This window comes from Clarias gariepinus, chromosome 6, assembly GCF_024256425.1.
Source record: "Clarias gariepinus isolate MV-2021 ecotype Netherlands chromosome 6, CGAR_prim_01v2, whole genome shotgun sequence".
In the NCBI taxonomy this organism is placed as follows: Eukaryota; Metazoa; Chordata; class Actinopteri; order Siluriformes; family Clariidae; genus Clarias; species Clarias gariepinus.
In genome coordinates, this window is record NC_071105.1 from 3,381,920 (window position 1) to 3,399,936 (window position 18,017).

Sequence of the window (18,017 nt, forward strand, 5' to 3'; positions counted from 1 at the left end):
GAGAAGGCGTTTCACAGAAGCCCAACCCAAACATCATCAATACAAGATCCTGGAGAGAAATTAATGCTGACTCTGGACAGAAATAAAGGTTGTGACATTACATAAGCTTGTCGTAAATCTGATGATGTGCTGATGTATTAAGAGTGAAACTGCTGTCGTTTTGTGTTTGCAATAAACTCGTGTAAAGTCTGGGCGCCGTTATTTTCTTGTTAGCATTGCTAGCTAAAGCACAGCCCATTCAGCCGCTTGATTGAACACTTTCAAATTCAGCTCATGATGATTTATTCTATTCATTACTGATTTATTCAGTTCATGATGATTTATACTGTTGTCGTTCTCCGTTTCGTTTGTAATTAAAAAGCATTTCTAGTTGATTTGTTGCAGAAAGCCGGCATGTGTTTGCAGAGCTGTTCAGGAGCACCGTCGCTAAGTCTGCGTCCAGCTTCATCTCCTTCACCAGAAACAAATGACACCGACTTGATAAAGCGCTGCCAGGGTTTGTTCTGCTTTTACTGCATTTGTTGTGGACTGCTGAGGACGGATCCACTTAAAAACTGGATTCGATACTGAACAGAAAGTTTGGCTATGATGCATTATGACTGAAGTCGCTCTGATAGTTTTAGGACTGAAATTGGCACGAAAAACTGTAAACAGTAGGTTATCATCCAAAAAGTGGACTTCATGGTAAATAAAACACACTTACTGTTAAAAATAGCACATTTGCCTTTACACCAGACCGTTACAGAACGGGTTCATTTAGCACTATATAATAACGCTTAAACACGTTACTGATGTTTTACTAGTGACTAAACTGAGGTCCTGGGCTAAGTTTGACTCTCCTGGGGTAGAAGATCCATATGTCTAAGAATATGTCTGGAAATACAAGAGTGAGTCAATATTAATCCGCACTCTGGTCATATCAAAAGATCTGTAGGCCACGCTCTTATCAGCACTCTCCGTTCGAGGCTCCTGTTTCCCCAGTCGCTGCTGTGTGCAGGTGTGAACGTGTTACATCAGTTCATTTGTAACTGCGGTGCAAGCAAAAATGGATGCCCCACTTGTGATTTGCACTAAAGAAGAGCAGCGTGCAGTGATTTTATCTTTTTTTTTTTTTTTGTGGTCTGAGGGTGAACCTAATGCCAAAACAACTCATGGAAGAGCATAAACAGAAGCGTTCGGAGATCTGTGAACAAAATCTGTGGCTCTAAGGAAGGTGAAAGTTTCTTAAAAAGCATCATTACCGGTGACGAGACACGGAATTATCACTACGAGTCTGAGAGTAAACGACAGAGTATGGGACGGAAACATTCTTAATTACCGACCGAGCAAAAGTTCAAAAGTCAACCATCAGCTGGAAAATTCATCAACGTTTACAGTTTTCTGGGATTCTCAAGGAAAGATTATCGGGAATAAGGTTCAACAATCAACAAGCTCGTTACAGTGAGACACTTATTAAAGAGCTGAGGACTACACATCGGATTAAACACAGACGACTAATACCTGAGGGCATCGTGATCTCACGTGACGATTCAGGTCTGCACACTTCTGCCCACACTGTCGACACTCTGAAGCGTCCTCACTCCTGATCTCACTCCAACAGACTTCCACCTGTTTGGTCTCCTGAAAGCAGCCCTACGAGGCCGAAGATTTACTTCTGATGAAGAACTGAAGACAGCGGTGCATTCGTGGCTCGCAGCTCAGCCATAAACACTTCTCAATGAAGGAGTACGAAAGCTTGAGAGTATAAGGAGAGTATATGGAAAATAAAATATGTATTTGTCTTTTCCAAAAGTTAATAAAAAATATTCTACAGCCAGAGTATGGAGAATTCTGACTCACCCTCGTATTTTGTATTCTGTCATAATTTTTGTACTATTTGTATAGAAAATCTCAGACACTTTCTTGTGACCGTCTTCGATTCACGCCTGCTGATGATGATGTAGTGGAGTGCAATTTCTTGTTTAATTAAATGTCCACAATTTTTCATTTCACTTGTTTTGAAGCGCCAGAACACAATACTCGTCATCACTCAACACATGAACCACAGATGGCATCAATACCATGATATCAGGGACCAGTATTTAGCTAATGCCAAGAAAAAAAAATTTGGACCAGATACAGGATTAAAAATGACACAGGCGACTTTTCTGTAACGACCAGAAAATCTCTGGAGAAGATCTTTATGTTAGGAACTCGAAATGTATACAAAAATAAAACCTTGATTGCATTTTGTTATGATTAAATAGGATTGAGGATTGATTATGTTAATACTTTACAATATTTATCTATATTTGCTGCTTAATATACATAAAAATATACATTTCAATTTCCCTCTTGCTTTAAAAACATCTTCTAATATTATTCTGATATATTTCTATACAGATGGACAGGCCTCCATGTACAATATCTCTCTCTCTCTCTCTCTCACACACACACACACACACACACACACACACACACACACACACACACACACACACAAATAAGTACTACACACTCCCCATTAATACAGATTCGCCAATAAAGCAGGCCTCATTGTGAAGCATCATAAACCAGGCTACATTGTATTGTATAATAGCAGCTCGGTGTGTATGCAGACGATCTGTTTGCAAGCGCCAAAAAAAAAACAAAAAAACACACACATTACAGAGCACGGAATTGTATCTCATCTGGAAATAACATCGTTTTTTTTTCCCCCACAGAGAGCAGCAGGCTGAGAAATTGTGCTGCTTCCACACAATTCATGGAGGCATAAATTGCAAAGATAAGAAAGGAGTCTTTTCTGCTGGGTGCTGGCAAATTACTTGAAGAGTGTTGTATTAGAATATGACAAAAGAGTAAAGAATAGTGTGGTAGAGTGTGGTGGAGTGTAGGTAGAGTACAGTAGTGTGGTAGAGTGTAGTGAAGTGGTAGAGGGTGGTGGAGGGGTGAAGGGCGGTAGAGTGGTAGAAAGTAATAGAGGGTGGTAGAGTGGTAGGAGTGGTAGAGTGGTAGAGTGGAGTGGAGTGGAGTGGTAGAGGGTGGTAGAGTGGTACAGAGTGGTAGAGGGTGATAGAGTGCGGTGAAGTGGTAGAGTGGAGTGGTAGAGAGTGGTAGAGGGTGGTAGAGTGGTAGGGGTGGTAGAGTGGTAGAGTGGAGTGAAGTGGTAGAGGGTGGTAGAGTGGTACAGAGTGGTAGAGGGTGATAGAGTGCGGTGAAGTGGTAGAGTGGAGTGGTAGAGAGTGGTAGAGGGTGGTAGAGTGGTACAGAGTGGTAGAGGGTGATAGAGTGCGGTGAAGTGGTAGAGTGCAGTGGAGTGGTAGAGGGTGGTGGAGAGGTAGAGGGTGGTAAAGTGTTACAGGGTGGTAAAGGGTGGTAGAGTGGTAAAGTTGCGGGAAGTGGTAGAGTTCGGTGGAGTGGTAGAGTGCGGTGGAGTTGTACAGGGCAGTGGAGTGGTAGAGGGTGGTAAAGTGGAAGAGTGCTGTGAAGTGGTGTAGTGCATTGGAGTAGTAAAGGGTGATAGAGTGGTAGAGGGTGGTATGGTGGTAGATTGCTGTGGAGTGGTAGAGAGCTGTGAAGTGGTAGAGTGCAGTGGAGTGGTAGAGTGGTAGGGGTGGTAGAGTGGTGAAGGGTGGTAGAGTGGTACAGGGTGGTAGAAAGTGGTAGAGTGCAGTGAACTAGTAGAGTGGAGTGGTAGAGGGTGGTGGAGGGGTGAAGGGCGGTAGAGTGGTAGAGGGTGGTAGAGTGCGGTGAAGTGGTAGAGTGCAGTGGAGTGGTAGAGGGTGGTGGAGAGGTAGAGGGTGGTAGAGTGGTAGAGTACAGTGGAGTGGCAGAGTGCAGTGGAGTGGTAAAGGGCGGTAGAGTGTTACAGGGTGGTAAAGGGTGGTAGAGTGGTAAAGTGCTGTGGAGTGGTAGAGTGCGGAGAAGTGGTAGAGTTCGGTGGTGTGTGACAGGGGGGTGATATGGTAGAGGGTGGTAAAGTGAAAAAGTGCTGTGAAGTGGTGTAGGGCATTGGAGTGGTAAAGGGTGATAAAGTGGTAGAGGGTGTTGGAGTGGTAGGGGTGGTAGAGTGGTAAAGTGCTGTGGAGTGGTAGAGTGTGGTGGAGTGGTAGAGTGCAGTGAAGTGGTAGAGTGCGGTGAAGTAGTAAAGGGTGGTAGAGTGGTAGAGGGTGGTGGAGTTGTACAGGGCAGTGGAGTGGTAGAGTGCGGTGAAGTAGTAAAGGGTGGTAGAGTGGTAGAGGGTGGTGGAGTTGTACAGGGCAATGGAGTGGTAGAGGGTGGTAAAGTGGAAGAGTGCTGTGAAGTGGTGTAGTGCATTGGAGTAAAGTGGTAGAGTGCGGTGAAGTAATAAAGGGTGATAGAGTGGTAGAGGGTGGTAGGGTATTAGACTGCTGTGGAGTGGTAAAGTGCTGTGGAGTGGTAGAGTGCGGTGGAGTGGTAGAGTGGCAGAATGTGTGTAGTTTATCACTTTCCTAATGTGTAACATCCAGTGTTGATGTTAAGGTCAGAAGGTCATGTGCAGGAGTATTTAGGACTCATTTATGCTCCTCAGCAGCAACAGAGTCAACATTACTAATTGAAATTTTTTTTATTCGGATTCTGTACCATAGGGTTCATCAGTTGAAGCCTCTCTTTCTCCAGGTTCTGTTCTATCACTACGTCCCGTTAATGTTGACCACCAGGTGTTTATAGCCCGGACGGGAAGAGTAGCATCTGGGCACAGCACACCACTTCATTTTCAGGCAGTCCGGCCCCCTGTGAGCTGTAGCATCTCTGCTGGAGTTCCAGTCAATGAAATCCAGCCTTCAAAATAGCTTTACGTCAAGACCACTACACTGCAATATGAGATAGGAATCAATGAGAGAGATGAGCATCTGTCGGCCCGCTGTTCATCATCTCTGTCTGAGAGTGAGTGTCTGAAACCGCAACACATCAACAATCTCCACAACACCAACACGTCTACAGCCCTGTGTCCTACTCAACTCAGAATAGCAGAATAGCAGCTTCACCTGAGGGAGGGATGGAGGGAGGGAGTGAGTAAAGGGAGAAAGAAAGAAAGGAAGAAAGGAAGAAATAAGGTTTCAAATGAAGAAAAAGGGAAGAATAAAGAAAGGAGAGATGGTTGGTTTAAAGCAAAGGGAAGTAAAAAAAGACAATGTGGAAACTAAATAAAAAATCTGAAGAAATAAAAAAAGCAGACTATTGAAGCAGAAAAAAGCAGAAAGGAAAGAAATGAATATTTAGAAAAGCTGGAAAGATTGAACAAAGGAAAAAAAAAGGTACGATAGATAGATAGATAGATAGATAGATAGATAGATAGATAGATAGATAGATAGATAGATAGATAGATTCTACTAAACTAAACTAACACACACACGGAGAGGACGCGCTGAATGTAAACCGGACTCGGTTTCAGCTTTACGAGGTTCTGAATGAATTATGAATCCTTTTGTCCGGCACGCTGCTCTGAACTGTTGGGACATAAATGGTGTGCAATCAGGACTTGGCAGCTCTCCTTTATGAGTAACGGCGTGCTGGAGGGTGAAAAAAGGCAGCTGAGTGCAGATGACTGCAGTCAGGGCCAATCGGATGCATGATTGATGTGGAAACAGGAATAGAAATGGGGGCGGAGCTCGCGGGGGGTAAGATAGATGCGACATGCCAGAGAGTTATTCAGAGTGCGACTGACCCCACTGCACAAAAATGACATTCATGCGAATAAATTCACTTCGCAGCTGTTCGATTTCACCGTCTATTTCATCGCTCCTTTTCACGTCCCTGCCCTGTAACCGCCACGCCCGCATCCAGCGCTCCCAGGGCCACGGCGATGGCAAGGTAACCGTGACAACCGCGTGTGATTGATTAGCATGGTGGATTGGATGGAGTGTCCTCTCATTTGAGTCACTGGAGCTTTATTCAGAGTGCTCTGACACTACTTCTCGCACAGATAACTTGTTGAAAGGACATGTAGGTGAGGACGAGAGACAATTTGCCCTGTTCTCTTCATTCTGCGAGAATTAAAAAGAGAAGGAAAGAAAAATACAAAAAAAATGGCAAACACAGATAACGAAAAATAGAATGTAAGCGAGGTAGTAGGGAACTGAGGATAAAAGAAAAGAAAGAAAGAAGAGGTGTGGCCAATAGTGGGTGTAATCAAAGTTTCCCTAGGATTTGGTGGGAGTGGTCAATAATTATATGGATTCAGGGCTGGGTGTCATCCAGTTTCTAAAAGAGTGGTGAGAGTGTTTAATAGTGGGTGTGGTCAAACCTTTTATCAGCAGGTGGGGGGGGGGGGTGATTAACAGTAGGTGTGGTCATAGTTTCTGCAAGAGCTGGTGGGGGAGGTTAATAGTGGTTATGGTCACTCTTTTGTAAGAGCCAGTGGGAGTGTCCAAAGTTTCTATAAGATCTGTTGGAAGCTGTTAATAGTGGGAGTGGTCACAGATTTTGTGAGTGGATAATAGTGGGTTTGGTCAAAGCTTTTGTAAGAGCTGGTGAAAGTGGTTAATAGTGGGTGTGGCTTCATTTGTGTGAGTGGTTATAGTGGGTGTGGTCACTTTTATTAAGCGCTAATGGAGGTGGTTAATTAAAGGTGTGCTCACAGTTTTGTGGGAGTGGTTAATAGTAGGTGTGGTCACAGTTGTGGGAGTGGTTATAGTGGGTGTGGTCACTTTCATTAAGAGCTGATGGGAGTGGTTAATAAAAGGAGTGGTCACAGTTTTGTGGGAGTGGTTATTAGTGGGTGCGGTCACAGTTGTGGGAGTGGTTATAGTGGGTGTGGTCACTTTCATTAGGTGCTGATGGAAGTGGTTATAGTGGGTGTGGTTACTTTCATAAAGAGCTGATGGGAGTGGTTAATAAAAGGTGTGGTCACAGTTTTGTGGGAGTGGTTATAAGTGGGTGTGGTCACAGTTTTGTGGGAGTGGTTAATAGTGCGTGTGGTCACAGTTTTGTGGAAGTTGCTTATAATGGGCGTGGTCAAAAATATCAGCTGATGGGAGAGGCTAATAGTGGGTGTGGTCACAGTTTGTGGGAGTGGTCCCAATTTCTATAGGAGTTTCAGTTGGTCTCAGTCATAGTGGGTGTGGCCTCAGAGCTGGTGCGAGTTGTCAGTCATGTGCATGGATATTTCTGGTAGGCGGTCGTAATAGTCCTAATTAAATGAGAACATGTGGTCAATAGTGGGCGTGGCCGCAGTTTCTGCAGTAGCTGAACGTCCCTTGATTACACACAGGAGTATAAACCTCATTACATCCCCACAAACATGTTACATCACACTGGGGTCATGACCTCTGCGGTGTCTGGAACATTAAGCACAGCACACAGCTTTGACTTTAACTCGAACCCTGACTCCGTGTCGAGGCCGTATTAAATAATAACGCAAGTCTGCGTCCACGTCGGCTCCATCGATACTTATTGACTGATATTATAGCACCAATTTAGTCTGAGGTAATGATGGCTGCCTCTCGGATTTGTAATTTGCACAAACGTGGCAGTGTGTGTTACGCAGGAATTGCTTGCCATTTCTCATTAGGACGACGGCGCGATGGCTTTTCTTTTCATTAGCGTTCATGATAAAGAGTAGCATAGCAGCTCGGGGACAAAGGCGCTGAGATGAGGAGGGAGGACTGGGCGAGACGAGACGAGACGAGATGAGAGGAAGAAGAAGGGGAAGAAGCAGCCTTTTGGCCTTTTCTTTCTCTCTCTCTCTCCCTCTACCTCTCTCTCTCGAGCTTTTCCCGCATCACAGCCTCTGCTTCTTGAGTAGGACAGGAAAGCTTTCTCCGGCTCGCTCGTCTCTTTGATGTGCTTCATTTAAAACTACAAGTGGCTCTTTCCATCGGCCTGCTTTAAATCTTTCTGCTCATAGCTGGCTGAGTTCATCTTCTCAGCCATCTCGCTTTACCTGTGCAATCTGAAAGCTCGAATCAAAGAAAATTTCACCACACGCACACACACACACACATCCTTACCTGATACACAAGCATCTCTACACAACATCCAGAGGTGATAATGAATATGGAGGTTTTTTTTTTTTTTTTTTTTTTGCCAAAAAAAAAAAAAAAAAATAAACAAGCGACCCTGAGCCGAGTGAGAGCCAGACAGCAGGATACGGGGTTTTGTGAGGCTTGTTAGCTCGCTACTTACGAATCAGAGGCACGGTGGCGTTGGCAGCTCCCAGCTTGTTGACAGCCACGCAGGTGTAGTTGCCATAGCGATCCTCAGTGATGTTACTCACTGTGAGGATGGACCTGGAGCTCGCGTTCTTGATGTCGATGCCTGCTTGACCCTTGCTGAGCCTGAAAAGACACACAAACACAAACTCAAGCTGACATAAGCGAGGATTCTGATTGGGCCAGAGCTAAAGGTGTTGATTATTTCTGTGAAACAGCAGTCGCGCAGGTTTATATCAATGCCCTCATTCTAATCTAGTCCGTTTCCATAGTAACAGCCCATTCATGGGGCCTTGTACGGTAGCCACTGCAGAAGAATCACACGCATGTGATTGCCGATCCAAAGAATATATATACAGTACCTGTGCAGAAGGAGTCTCTAGTGCGACTTAGTGATGAATCTCCAAAGTTATTATTTTTTTTAGAGTTTCTGATAGTTTGGAATGCGGCACCTGTAGGATTATACAGAGACGGCGACGTTTTTCCGGTCACTGGCTGATCGACCGGTGCCTCTCTGTTATAGAAGTAATAAATCATTTCAAAATAGATTTCGGAGTCAGTGAGGCGATACATGAATCAGCACACAAAAGAATCGTGATTCATAACTGAATTGATCTCTATTACGCATCAGAGTCTTTTTCTTTTTCACCTCTTGTTTTTGGTCCAGATTAAGCTTTATAGAATCAAGCTAATGTTAGCTACAGTTAGCGTCTGTTTACTGTGAAGGGAAATAAGAGTCCAAAGTAAGATAAAAAATGTAAAATAATAAATCAAAGGTGTCATCATGTAAAATGTAATTCCAGCCTACTTAAGGTTTTAAGAATCCCGAAGGCTTCGAGCTGCACAGAAACACTGCGCTGATGTCGTCTCAATAACCGCTAATCATTCAGTCGTATGCCTTACCGCGCGAGACGGTGTTTAATTTACATGGCTTATTACGCCGGGGTCGTGGCCTTTGCTCTCCAGAGGCTTCCTGATGCTGAGCCGAACGTCAATACCTTTGATTTGTGTGAAGGTTGAAACTTTATTAAATATTAACACGACCCTGAGTCCACCTCTGCTTTACAGGATCCATCGTTTAGCTGTCACGTGTACTGATTTTAGTGTGTTGCCATGGCGACATGGGAGACGCCTGAAAGCCACGGTTCAGCAGCAGTCAGATCGCAACAGGCGGAAAACACGTCTCGAGTTAGTAAGCGGTTATTTTTCAGGTTTAGCTGAACTTCAGCCTATGAGTTGATGACCAGTGGTGTTCTGAGCCAATAGAAAAGAAGAGGGCGTGGCTTAAATCCGATTTTATGATTTTAGCTCACCTATGATGATGCATGGATTAAGGAATAAAATAAACACATTTCCTTGATATATGCATGATAAATTAATATGTATACAGTAACTCCATTATTATTGGCACCCCTCTTAAAAATGAGGAAAAATAATGGTGCTAAATAAATATCATACATTATAACTCCTATTTTATGCTTAAAAACTAAATATTTAACTCTGTTCAAAACATCCAAAAGATATTTTTATTGTACATAAATATTTCTTTCAAGAATAAAAATAAATGAACTTGCCAGAATGAATGTAACACAAAATAAATATTTTAACTTATCACACATAGTCAATCTTTTATCTTTATAAAATATTTTCGTTTTCCTAACAGTATAAAGTTGCTATAAAAAAAATATATATATTGTATTTTATGATGAATAATAAATTTGTTGTTTGTGTTTTTGGTTTTTCTGATTAATAATCACAATAAAGCAAAACAGAGCGCAAACTGTTCTCGGTAAAAAAAAAAAAAAACATAAAAAAAATAACAAGGAGGAATGAGAGCGTGTTCCTACAGCGTTCAACAGCAGCTAACACTCGCTAGGTGAGAAAAAAAAAACATCTCGAGACAACGCTAGGTGAGTGAAAATAACAGCAGGTATTTCATGTACTCGTCTCGTAGCCATTTGTACTTGGTCTGAAAAAAAAAGAATTTATCTCTTTTTTCCTCTCTCTTCTTTTTTTCTGCTGTTCTGATATTACTTATTCCCTCGAGACTGTAAAGAGGACATGACCCACATTCAGGAGCTGCCTTTCGCTGCAGCTTTTTAAGTCCGTTAGCCGTATAGCACTCAGAGACGTCAATGCTAATCGACATGGCTGTGAAAAACACCCCGATGAAATCGATGCCATCAGTTAACTTCTCTCCTGCCCTCCATATGGACCTGAGCGTTTCGCACAGACTCCTGATCAAAACCTCACGTCGTTAACATTCACAATCACGGCTCCTTAATGACACGTGACAGCGCGATAAGCTAATATTTTGCGAGCGCGCTGCAAACGAACCGCGCCCACGTGCAAACATTAAGAGTCTGCAAATGCCACCCATGCGACGAGAGAGCTCCTTGTCATCGGCGTTGCACACGGGTTGCATGTCTGACAAGCTCAGAAACTAAGGTGAGACGTGGGGAGGACGGGAGCTCTGGATCCCTAACCGCGTCTGAATTGATGGAGTATCCGTGTTGGTCTCGGAGCCGAGGAGACGCGCCTGACCTTATGTCAAGCAAATCTCCGAGCAGCTGTTGTTTGCTCTCCTGCTGAGATTTGTTAAAATGTTAGCAAAAGGTTTAACAAGGACCTAAACTTCACAAGGATGTAAGCGCTGCTGGCTCACCATGACCTGCAAGTAAGCTGCTCAAATTTGACGTGATCAATCAGGGCTCATGTACCTCTCCTCAAAAAAACAAAACAACATTATTTCAAATTTGAAGAAAGATCTTAGAGTAAAAAAAACGGAAAAAGTATGAAATAATCCTCAATCTTATACAACGATCAGCCATAACACTATCACAAGGTGAATCGGATAACCTTGATCATCACTTAAGGACCAGTAAACTTGTGACAGGCTCATGGACACCCGAGGGGACCAAAGACCGGTCCGTCTGATCCGATCCTACAGAAGAGCCAATGCAGCACAAATTGCAGGACATAAGGCAACACTGGCTGCAATAGAAAGGCACCAGAACACTCAGTAGTGCACCACAGCCTGCTGCATATGGGGTCCAAACTCTCCAGATCCTCATCTGATCCCACACCCATGGAACACACCAAACAAACAAGTCTGATCCATGGAGACCCCGCCCCACAACCCACAGCACCCAAATGACCCTCTGCCAACTTCCTGGTGCCAGGCACCACAGCACGTCCCAGAGGTCTTGTGGAGCCACAACCCTAGACACCACAAGGATGTCTGGACGGCCCAAGGGGAACTTACACAATCTGCGTCTCAATGTTTTTTTAAAGGTACATTATATAACATAGCACATGTTAAAGCAAGCGCTATCCACCCTCTTCTACATACACTGATGGTCAGCTGTGGCGGCTGTGATTGGCATGAGAGACAAAGTTTTGCCCCTCCCCAATTATTATTTTTTTAGATATATGAATTAAAACTTGTAGAAAGACAGCGATGGTTCCACCGCTTGGGAAGATTAGCGCGATCCGCCAGAGCTTTGTACATCATTAGCAAAACTTTGTAACTCTGTCGCTAATGTAAACGAAATGAAACTCGAATAATAATGAGTGCAGTTAATGTGTACCGGGACGAGAAACAAACAATTCATTATCGGTGCATTTATTCATTATGCAGTGCGAAAGTTTGTGCACCCTCAGGGCAAAATATGGAAGATGAACGGATTTTAATTTACAGAAACGAGACATTAAGTGCGTGCATGTGTTTTAAGTTTATTGTCATAGATGGGCCAAAAATAAAAAAATTAAATAAATTGTGTGCAGTATAAAAGTATTCACCCCCCCCCCTCCCCTCTTAAACACACCCCTTTTATGAATTAATTTTACTTATTATTAGCAAGCACTTTATCCTGGTCACACACACACACTCACACACAAACAGACAAACATTCACACCTAGAGGTAGCTCAAAGCAGTCAATCCACTTAGCATGTTTTCGGAGGTTTTAAGAAACTCGTACATGAACATAAACGAGCAGAATAAAGTCTAAATAAACTCATGATCGATCCGAAAACCGTCTGTGTGAGACGTCATCACGTCTCCGTCTTCCTGAATGTGATATGAATATTCGCTGGTAATCTTCACGCTTATATTTTTACCCTTAAAACCTGATTTATATCCTCTGTGCGGCTTTCGGATCCTATCTCCCCCGTCTCTCCGTCTCTCTCATACACATGTACATCCATAACTCCACCCTGACATACAGCACCTTTGGCAAAGCCGGGTGCAGAGGGGGAGTTATTATTTATTTTATTTCGGTAACATGCGGGCTTGTCATCCGACACTGTGGATTTCTCTACTTTATTCAAAAATCATAGCGTGTACAAACTTTTGCACTGCGCTCTATCTGCACCATTAAATAATGAAGTGTCTGTCTGTCTATCTGTCATATGGATTGATGAGAGAGCAGGAAAACAAGCTAATGGCTCTGGGAGCATAACCAACGTAAAGTCTTAAATTAGGCAAACTCCCGAAGAAAAAGCCAAATACGCCTCCTTGGCAATTTGAATAAATTGAGTGAAGCCTATAATTACAATTAGCGCACTGTGAACTGCTGATTCAGATCGTACTCAAAAAGAGTGGGTAAATGACGGGTAATGGGGTAATTTGGTATTTAAATTCAAGAACCACCACTTGAGCCCGACGCTGATTGACGCGTAAACTGCGAACGCGCCACGCTGCCACTGAGGTTATGCAAACATTTAATTAAAATGCAAGGTTAAGCCTTATGCTATACGGATCCCTCTGTAGCAGGAAGGGCAGAGAGGGATGGAGAAGCCGGGCGCGGATTTTACCTTAACGATAAGCGCCATGAGCTAGAAATAATCTGATTGAATTTTAGATGTGCAGGGACGCATACCGAGAGCTCCTGAGACTCGAGAGTATGAATAGTGATTATGAATATTCAAACAAAAAAAAATAATAAAAGAGAGAGAGAGAGTGAGACAGGAGAGTGAGACGAGAGAGAGAGAGAGAGAGAGAGAGAAAGAGAGAGAGAGAGAGAGGGAGAGATTGAATCCCATGTTTCCATGAAGCTTTAAGAGAGGAACATTTCTCATCCTGTCATATGGCCTGAATATTTACTGAGGAATGTGTATATTACACGACAGGCCTGCTGACACCCTCAGTCACAACGCATGATAACGCATGACAAGTTAATATACGAACGACAAACAAACAGGAGATAAAACACCAGGCTTTTTATTAAAACTGTTTGTTTTCCCTCTTACCTCTTCTCTCCTTTGTACCACTCGAAAGCCGGAGTGGGGACGGCGGCCGCCTCGCACCGCAGCAGCGCCATGTAACCGGGTCGGACCCCGTGACTCTTCATCTCATGAATAGAAGGTGGAACTGGAGAGACAAAAAAGAAAAACACGTTTGTGCTATTAGGACATGAAAATCAGCCCCATTTGTACTGACTTCCCTATAATTGTCACCACGTATTAATATTAATATCTAATGAGGCACTGCATGGAGAGAATAAAAAGACAACTGGAGATCCTTATGCATTATAGAGGACCCTTTCCGTCCGTCTCTTAGGTTCGCACCCTTGGAGGTCAAATCTACTGAGATTAAGAATAAGCAATAGAACATGATAAATTAACATTTTTCCATTTAAACCCTGTTCCAGGTGCGTTATTTGAAATGTTAAGGACGCAATAATAATACGGCGGTAATACGGCGCATAAGAAAACCACTTGTTAGAAAAAAAAATGTTCAGGTTGCTAGAGAGGATAAAGACTGGACTTTGGAGCGATGGAAAAAAGGTCATGTGACCGGATGAGTCCAGACTGACCCTATCCCAGAGTGATGGGCGTGTCAGGGTGAGAAGGGAAGGACATGAAGCGATGCTCCCATCATGCATAGTGTCCACTGTACAAGCCTGTGGAGACAGTGTTATGATCTGGGGTTGATCAGTTACTCAGGTCTAGACTCAGTAACGTTATGGGGAAATAAACTGAAGTCAGCTGAATGTACTGAACCACCAGGTTATCAGATCTATGGAGGTTTTTTCCTTGAGGACACACGCCAGTGTGAAGGAGTGCTTCTGGGAGCGTGCAAAATCATTCCCACACGTGACCTGGACACCACATTTTGGTGTATGCACGTATGCAATTCCCTAAAACCCCTTTTCGTGAATAATTCTGCACACGTCCCTACAAAAACAGATTTTAGAAACGTTTCTTTATCCCGTAATCACCTCTTAACAGAAAATAATATGCACACTAATAGGAAAGGGAAAAAAAAGAAGCTGCAGTGGTCAAAGCAAAGGAAACGTTATTAGCACGATGCTGAGAAATGCCAGCTCTCCCCTGGGCCGGAGAAAGGAAGCGAGCTGCGTGTTGATAAATTGCTTAACGGACATTTAAAGGCTGAACAGCATGGGCAGGTTGTGCGGGAATGAAATGAAATGAAGGTTGTTTCACGTTCTCAAACAATGTGCAAATGGCTGTTCTGTCGTGAGAGAGCCATGTGTAAGTACGGGCCCTTTTATTTGTTCCAATCTGCCTGAGAGAGAGAGAGAGAGAGAGAGAGAGAGATGATAACAGGGTCACGAGCCGACACGAAATCATTCCTGTGTGTTCAAGCAACAGGCGAAAATGACACCTTTTAACGCCTTCATTATAAACATGTTTTTATTTCTTTTTTTCTGTTGGATATAAATAAACAGATAAAAATGATGAACAGATTTTATAAACGTTACATCCTCAGACGGCCCGGACAGAAAGAATTCACGTGTTATTGCAGCCTGACGTCAACCGAAAGCGTCTAACCTCAAACATTTATCCCAGTTGACGTCTGCTCCTGTAAGGTATAATACATGTCAGAATACAGGAAGTGCTTATGAAGGTGCATGCAAGGTGCTTTAACATAGATCGACCTGAAAATGCTATAACAACCTTGTGTCAATTATAACCAGCGTTATAACAACCGTATGTAACTACAACAGAAACCACACCTTATGTGATAGCCTGTTTAATACATACGGTACGTTAAATCTTATGAAAGGCTTATGTAGCTGTCTGTATTGCCAGTTTGATCAACTATAACAACTGCTACATTATAACAACCTTTGGGCAACTTTATTAACAATTATGTCAGCTATAACATGCTACATCAAATATAGTGTTTTAACAACCTTATGTCAACAATAACACGTGCTATAGTGACCATATGTCAATTATAATGTGCTATAACAACCTTACGTCAACTACTGTGTAAAAACTGCCATACCAACCTGACGTCAATTACAGATAGTGCTATAACAACCTTACAGTATGTGAACCATAAATAGCGCTATAACAACCTTACATCAACTATAACATGCTTTTACAGCCTTACGTCAACTATAACAAGTATTATAACAACAATATTTCAACTATAACATGCTAAAACAACCTTATGTCGACTTTAAACAGTGCTATAAAAAACATATGTCAACAATAACACATGGTGTAATAGACTGCTGTAGCGAGCCTTCAGAAATGTTCATGTAGGAAGATGATTATTTATAAATCAATCTGGAAAAGACTATAACGACCTAATGCCAAATATTTACAGCAATAAGCACGAGATGACAGAAGTACACCAAGTTACATTATCAGTCCTCAGATACAGTCACACTGATGCTAAGAGAGAGAGAGAGAGAGAGAGAGAGAGAACATTAGCTCGATGATGACATTCAGGTAACGCAAATCCCGAAGATGACAAATACTGAATAGACTTAAAAAGATAATATTAGATATACAGAAGAACTCAAAATAACCGGTGTGATTCTAGAGTCTTCAGCGAAGAGAGCGGTAGAGAGAAAGACAGGAAAAAAAGAGAGAGAGAGTGAGAGAGAAAGGGAGAAAGAGAGAGAGCGAGAGATCCAAGTTATGTCTTACTGGCTAGCGTTAAATTGCTTGCAATGTCTGAATTTCAGTCGGGTGCATTTATATTCCAGACGACCGAGCGTTTGAAAATCACCTGCGAGTCATGGAGGTGTGTTCCGACTATTTATTTCTGAACTCTCTCTACACAGTTTTATCTAAGTGTAGGGTGAAAAGGGCTCCAGCTAACCTGGTCCTGCTAATAACTGACATAAACCTACATAGACATTTACGAAAGCTTCATTTCAACATGCAGCAGCTCATCATACAGGTTGATTTCTTCCATTTCATCATCGTGCTGATGCAACACTTCAGCCATACTGTATGATACAAGCTGGTGCTAGAAGATACTTCATACTGACCTGTAAGCATGGATCTTTTATTTTAGCACTGAGTTACAAAATCAGCTGTCACGATGCATGAACCTAGATCAACACCTTTATGTCAACTACAGCCAATCCTAGAACGACATTACATCAAGACGAACTACAGCCAATGCCAACTTAAAGCAGTGTTTATGACGGATGACACCTGTTCCAATGGGCCATTAGAAATATTTCTACAGCATGTTAAGGATAAGCTGGAGGTACACTGATTTAAACCTGGATTGGCACTGAAAGTGTTATAATAACCTTATGGCACCCTATTACAGTATTTATGAGAGCTACATTATAAGTAAGTGTTCATAAAAATCTTATAAAGATTAATAAATTATATCCCCGTATATATAACACTGAGTTACGAAATCAGTTGTCATGACATATACCCCGATGTGTAAGGCGTAAGGTGTAAGTTGTTATAACATAACCTTAAACCTAAAGTCGTTTTCATGTCAGCTGTAATATGTCTAAGCATTCGCAAATGTCTTATATGCATAAATATGTGATGGTATAGCAAATGTACACCTATTTTCACAGTCCAAAAAAGTAATTTGAACCACAATAAGCTTGTAAAGTGTTATAACAACCTAATGTCAACCTTAAGCAGTATTTATAACAGCCACATTATGCATAAATACTGATAAACATATACTGTACATGTAATACATATTAATATGGATATAAGATATATCAGAAATAGCTATGAAATCAGATGTTAACAAAACAGCATAAACATAATCGTGATTCTCAATGTCATGCATGTTAACCATTATAACAACCTAATGACAGCTTATAGCAGTATTTATGACAGGTACATTATGTGTAAATATTCATACACATGTTATAACCATAAATATTACAAGATTTGCCAGATGTAGCTACAAAACCAGATGTCACATTTGGAGCTGCTATGCCTATAAAGCATTATAACCACCTAATGACAACCTAAACAGTATTTATGGCAGCTATATTATGTGTAAGTACTGATATAAATGTAATACCCTTAACCCTTATGTTAGGATATAAAAGAAGTAGCTATTATGGCCAGATGCCATAACATTTTAAAGAGGATATACTGTACCTGTAAAGCATTATAACAAGCTAATATCAACCTAAGCAGTATTTGACAGATATGTTTTGTGCAGGTATTTACTGCATAGAAATCCCAGAAAAATGAATATAGGATGTACAGTACCAGAAATAGTTATGAAATCATATGTCATTTTGCAAGTGTTATAACAACCTAATGTCAATGTTAGGACAAGTTACATTATGGAAGTATTGATATACATATTACAGCCATAACTATGCCAGGATATACCAAAAGGAGCTACAAAGCAATAGCATAAACAAAAGTTTGATTCACAATAGGCTTGTTAAGCATTATAACAACCTAATGTCAACATGCATACAGCATGCATAGGATGCATGCAACAATCTATGTCTAATTCAACCAGAATTTATGACTGTTAAAAGCATCCATACTGTAAATGTCCCTGTGGACAGGCTGTATGTCAGATGTCATAAGGGGCTTATGTAGAATTTATGCAGCCCTATGAGCATTAGCATTTAGCACTAATTGTGTCTTA

General features: G+C 42.0%; 1 protein-coding gene across 1 annotated transcript in view; it reads right to left on the reverse strand.

Moving 5' to 3' along the window:
- negr1 (neuronal growth regulator 1) overlaps nt 1-18,017 on the reverse strand; it is a 176,166-nt gene that overhangs the window by 44,910 nt on the left and 113,239 nt on the right. The window contains exons 5-6 of the mRNA XM_053499534.1: nt 13,406-13,526; nt 8,128-8,279 (exon numbers count right to left, since the gene is read on the reverse strand). Coding sequence (XP_053355509.1) covers nt 8,128-8,279; nt 13,406-13,526 — 273 coding nt within the window. The remainder of the gene's footprint in view (nt 1-8,127; nt 8,280-13,405; nt 13,527-18,017) is intronic.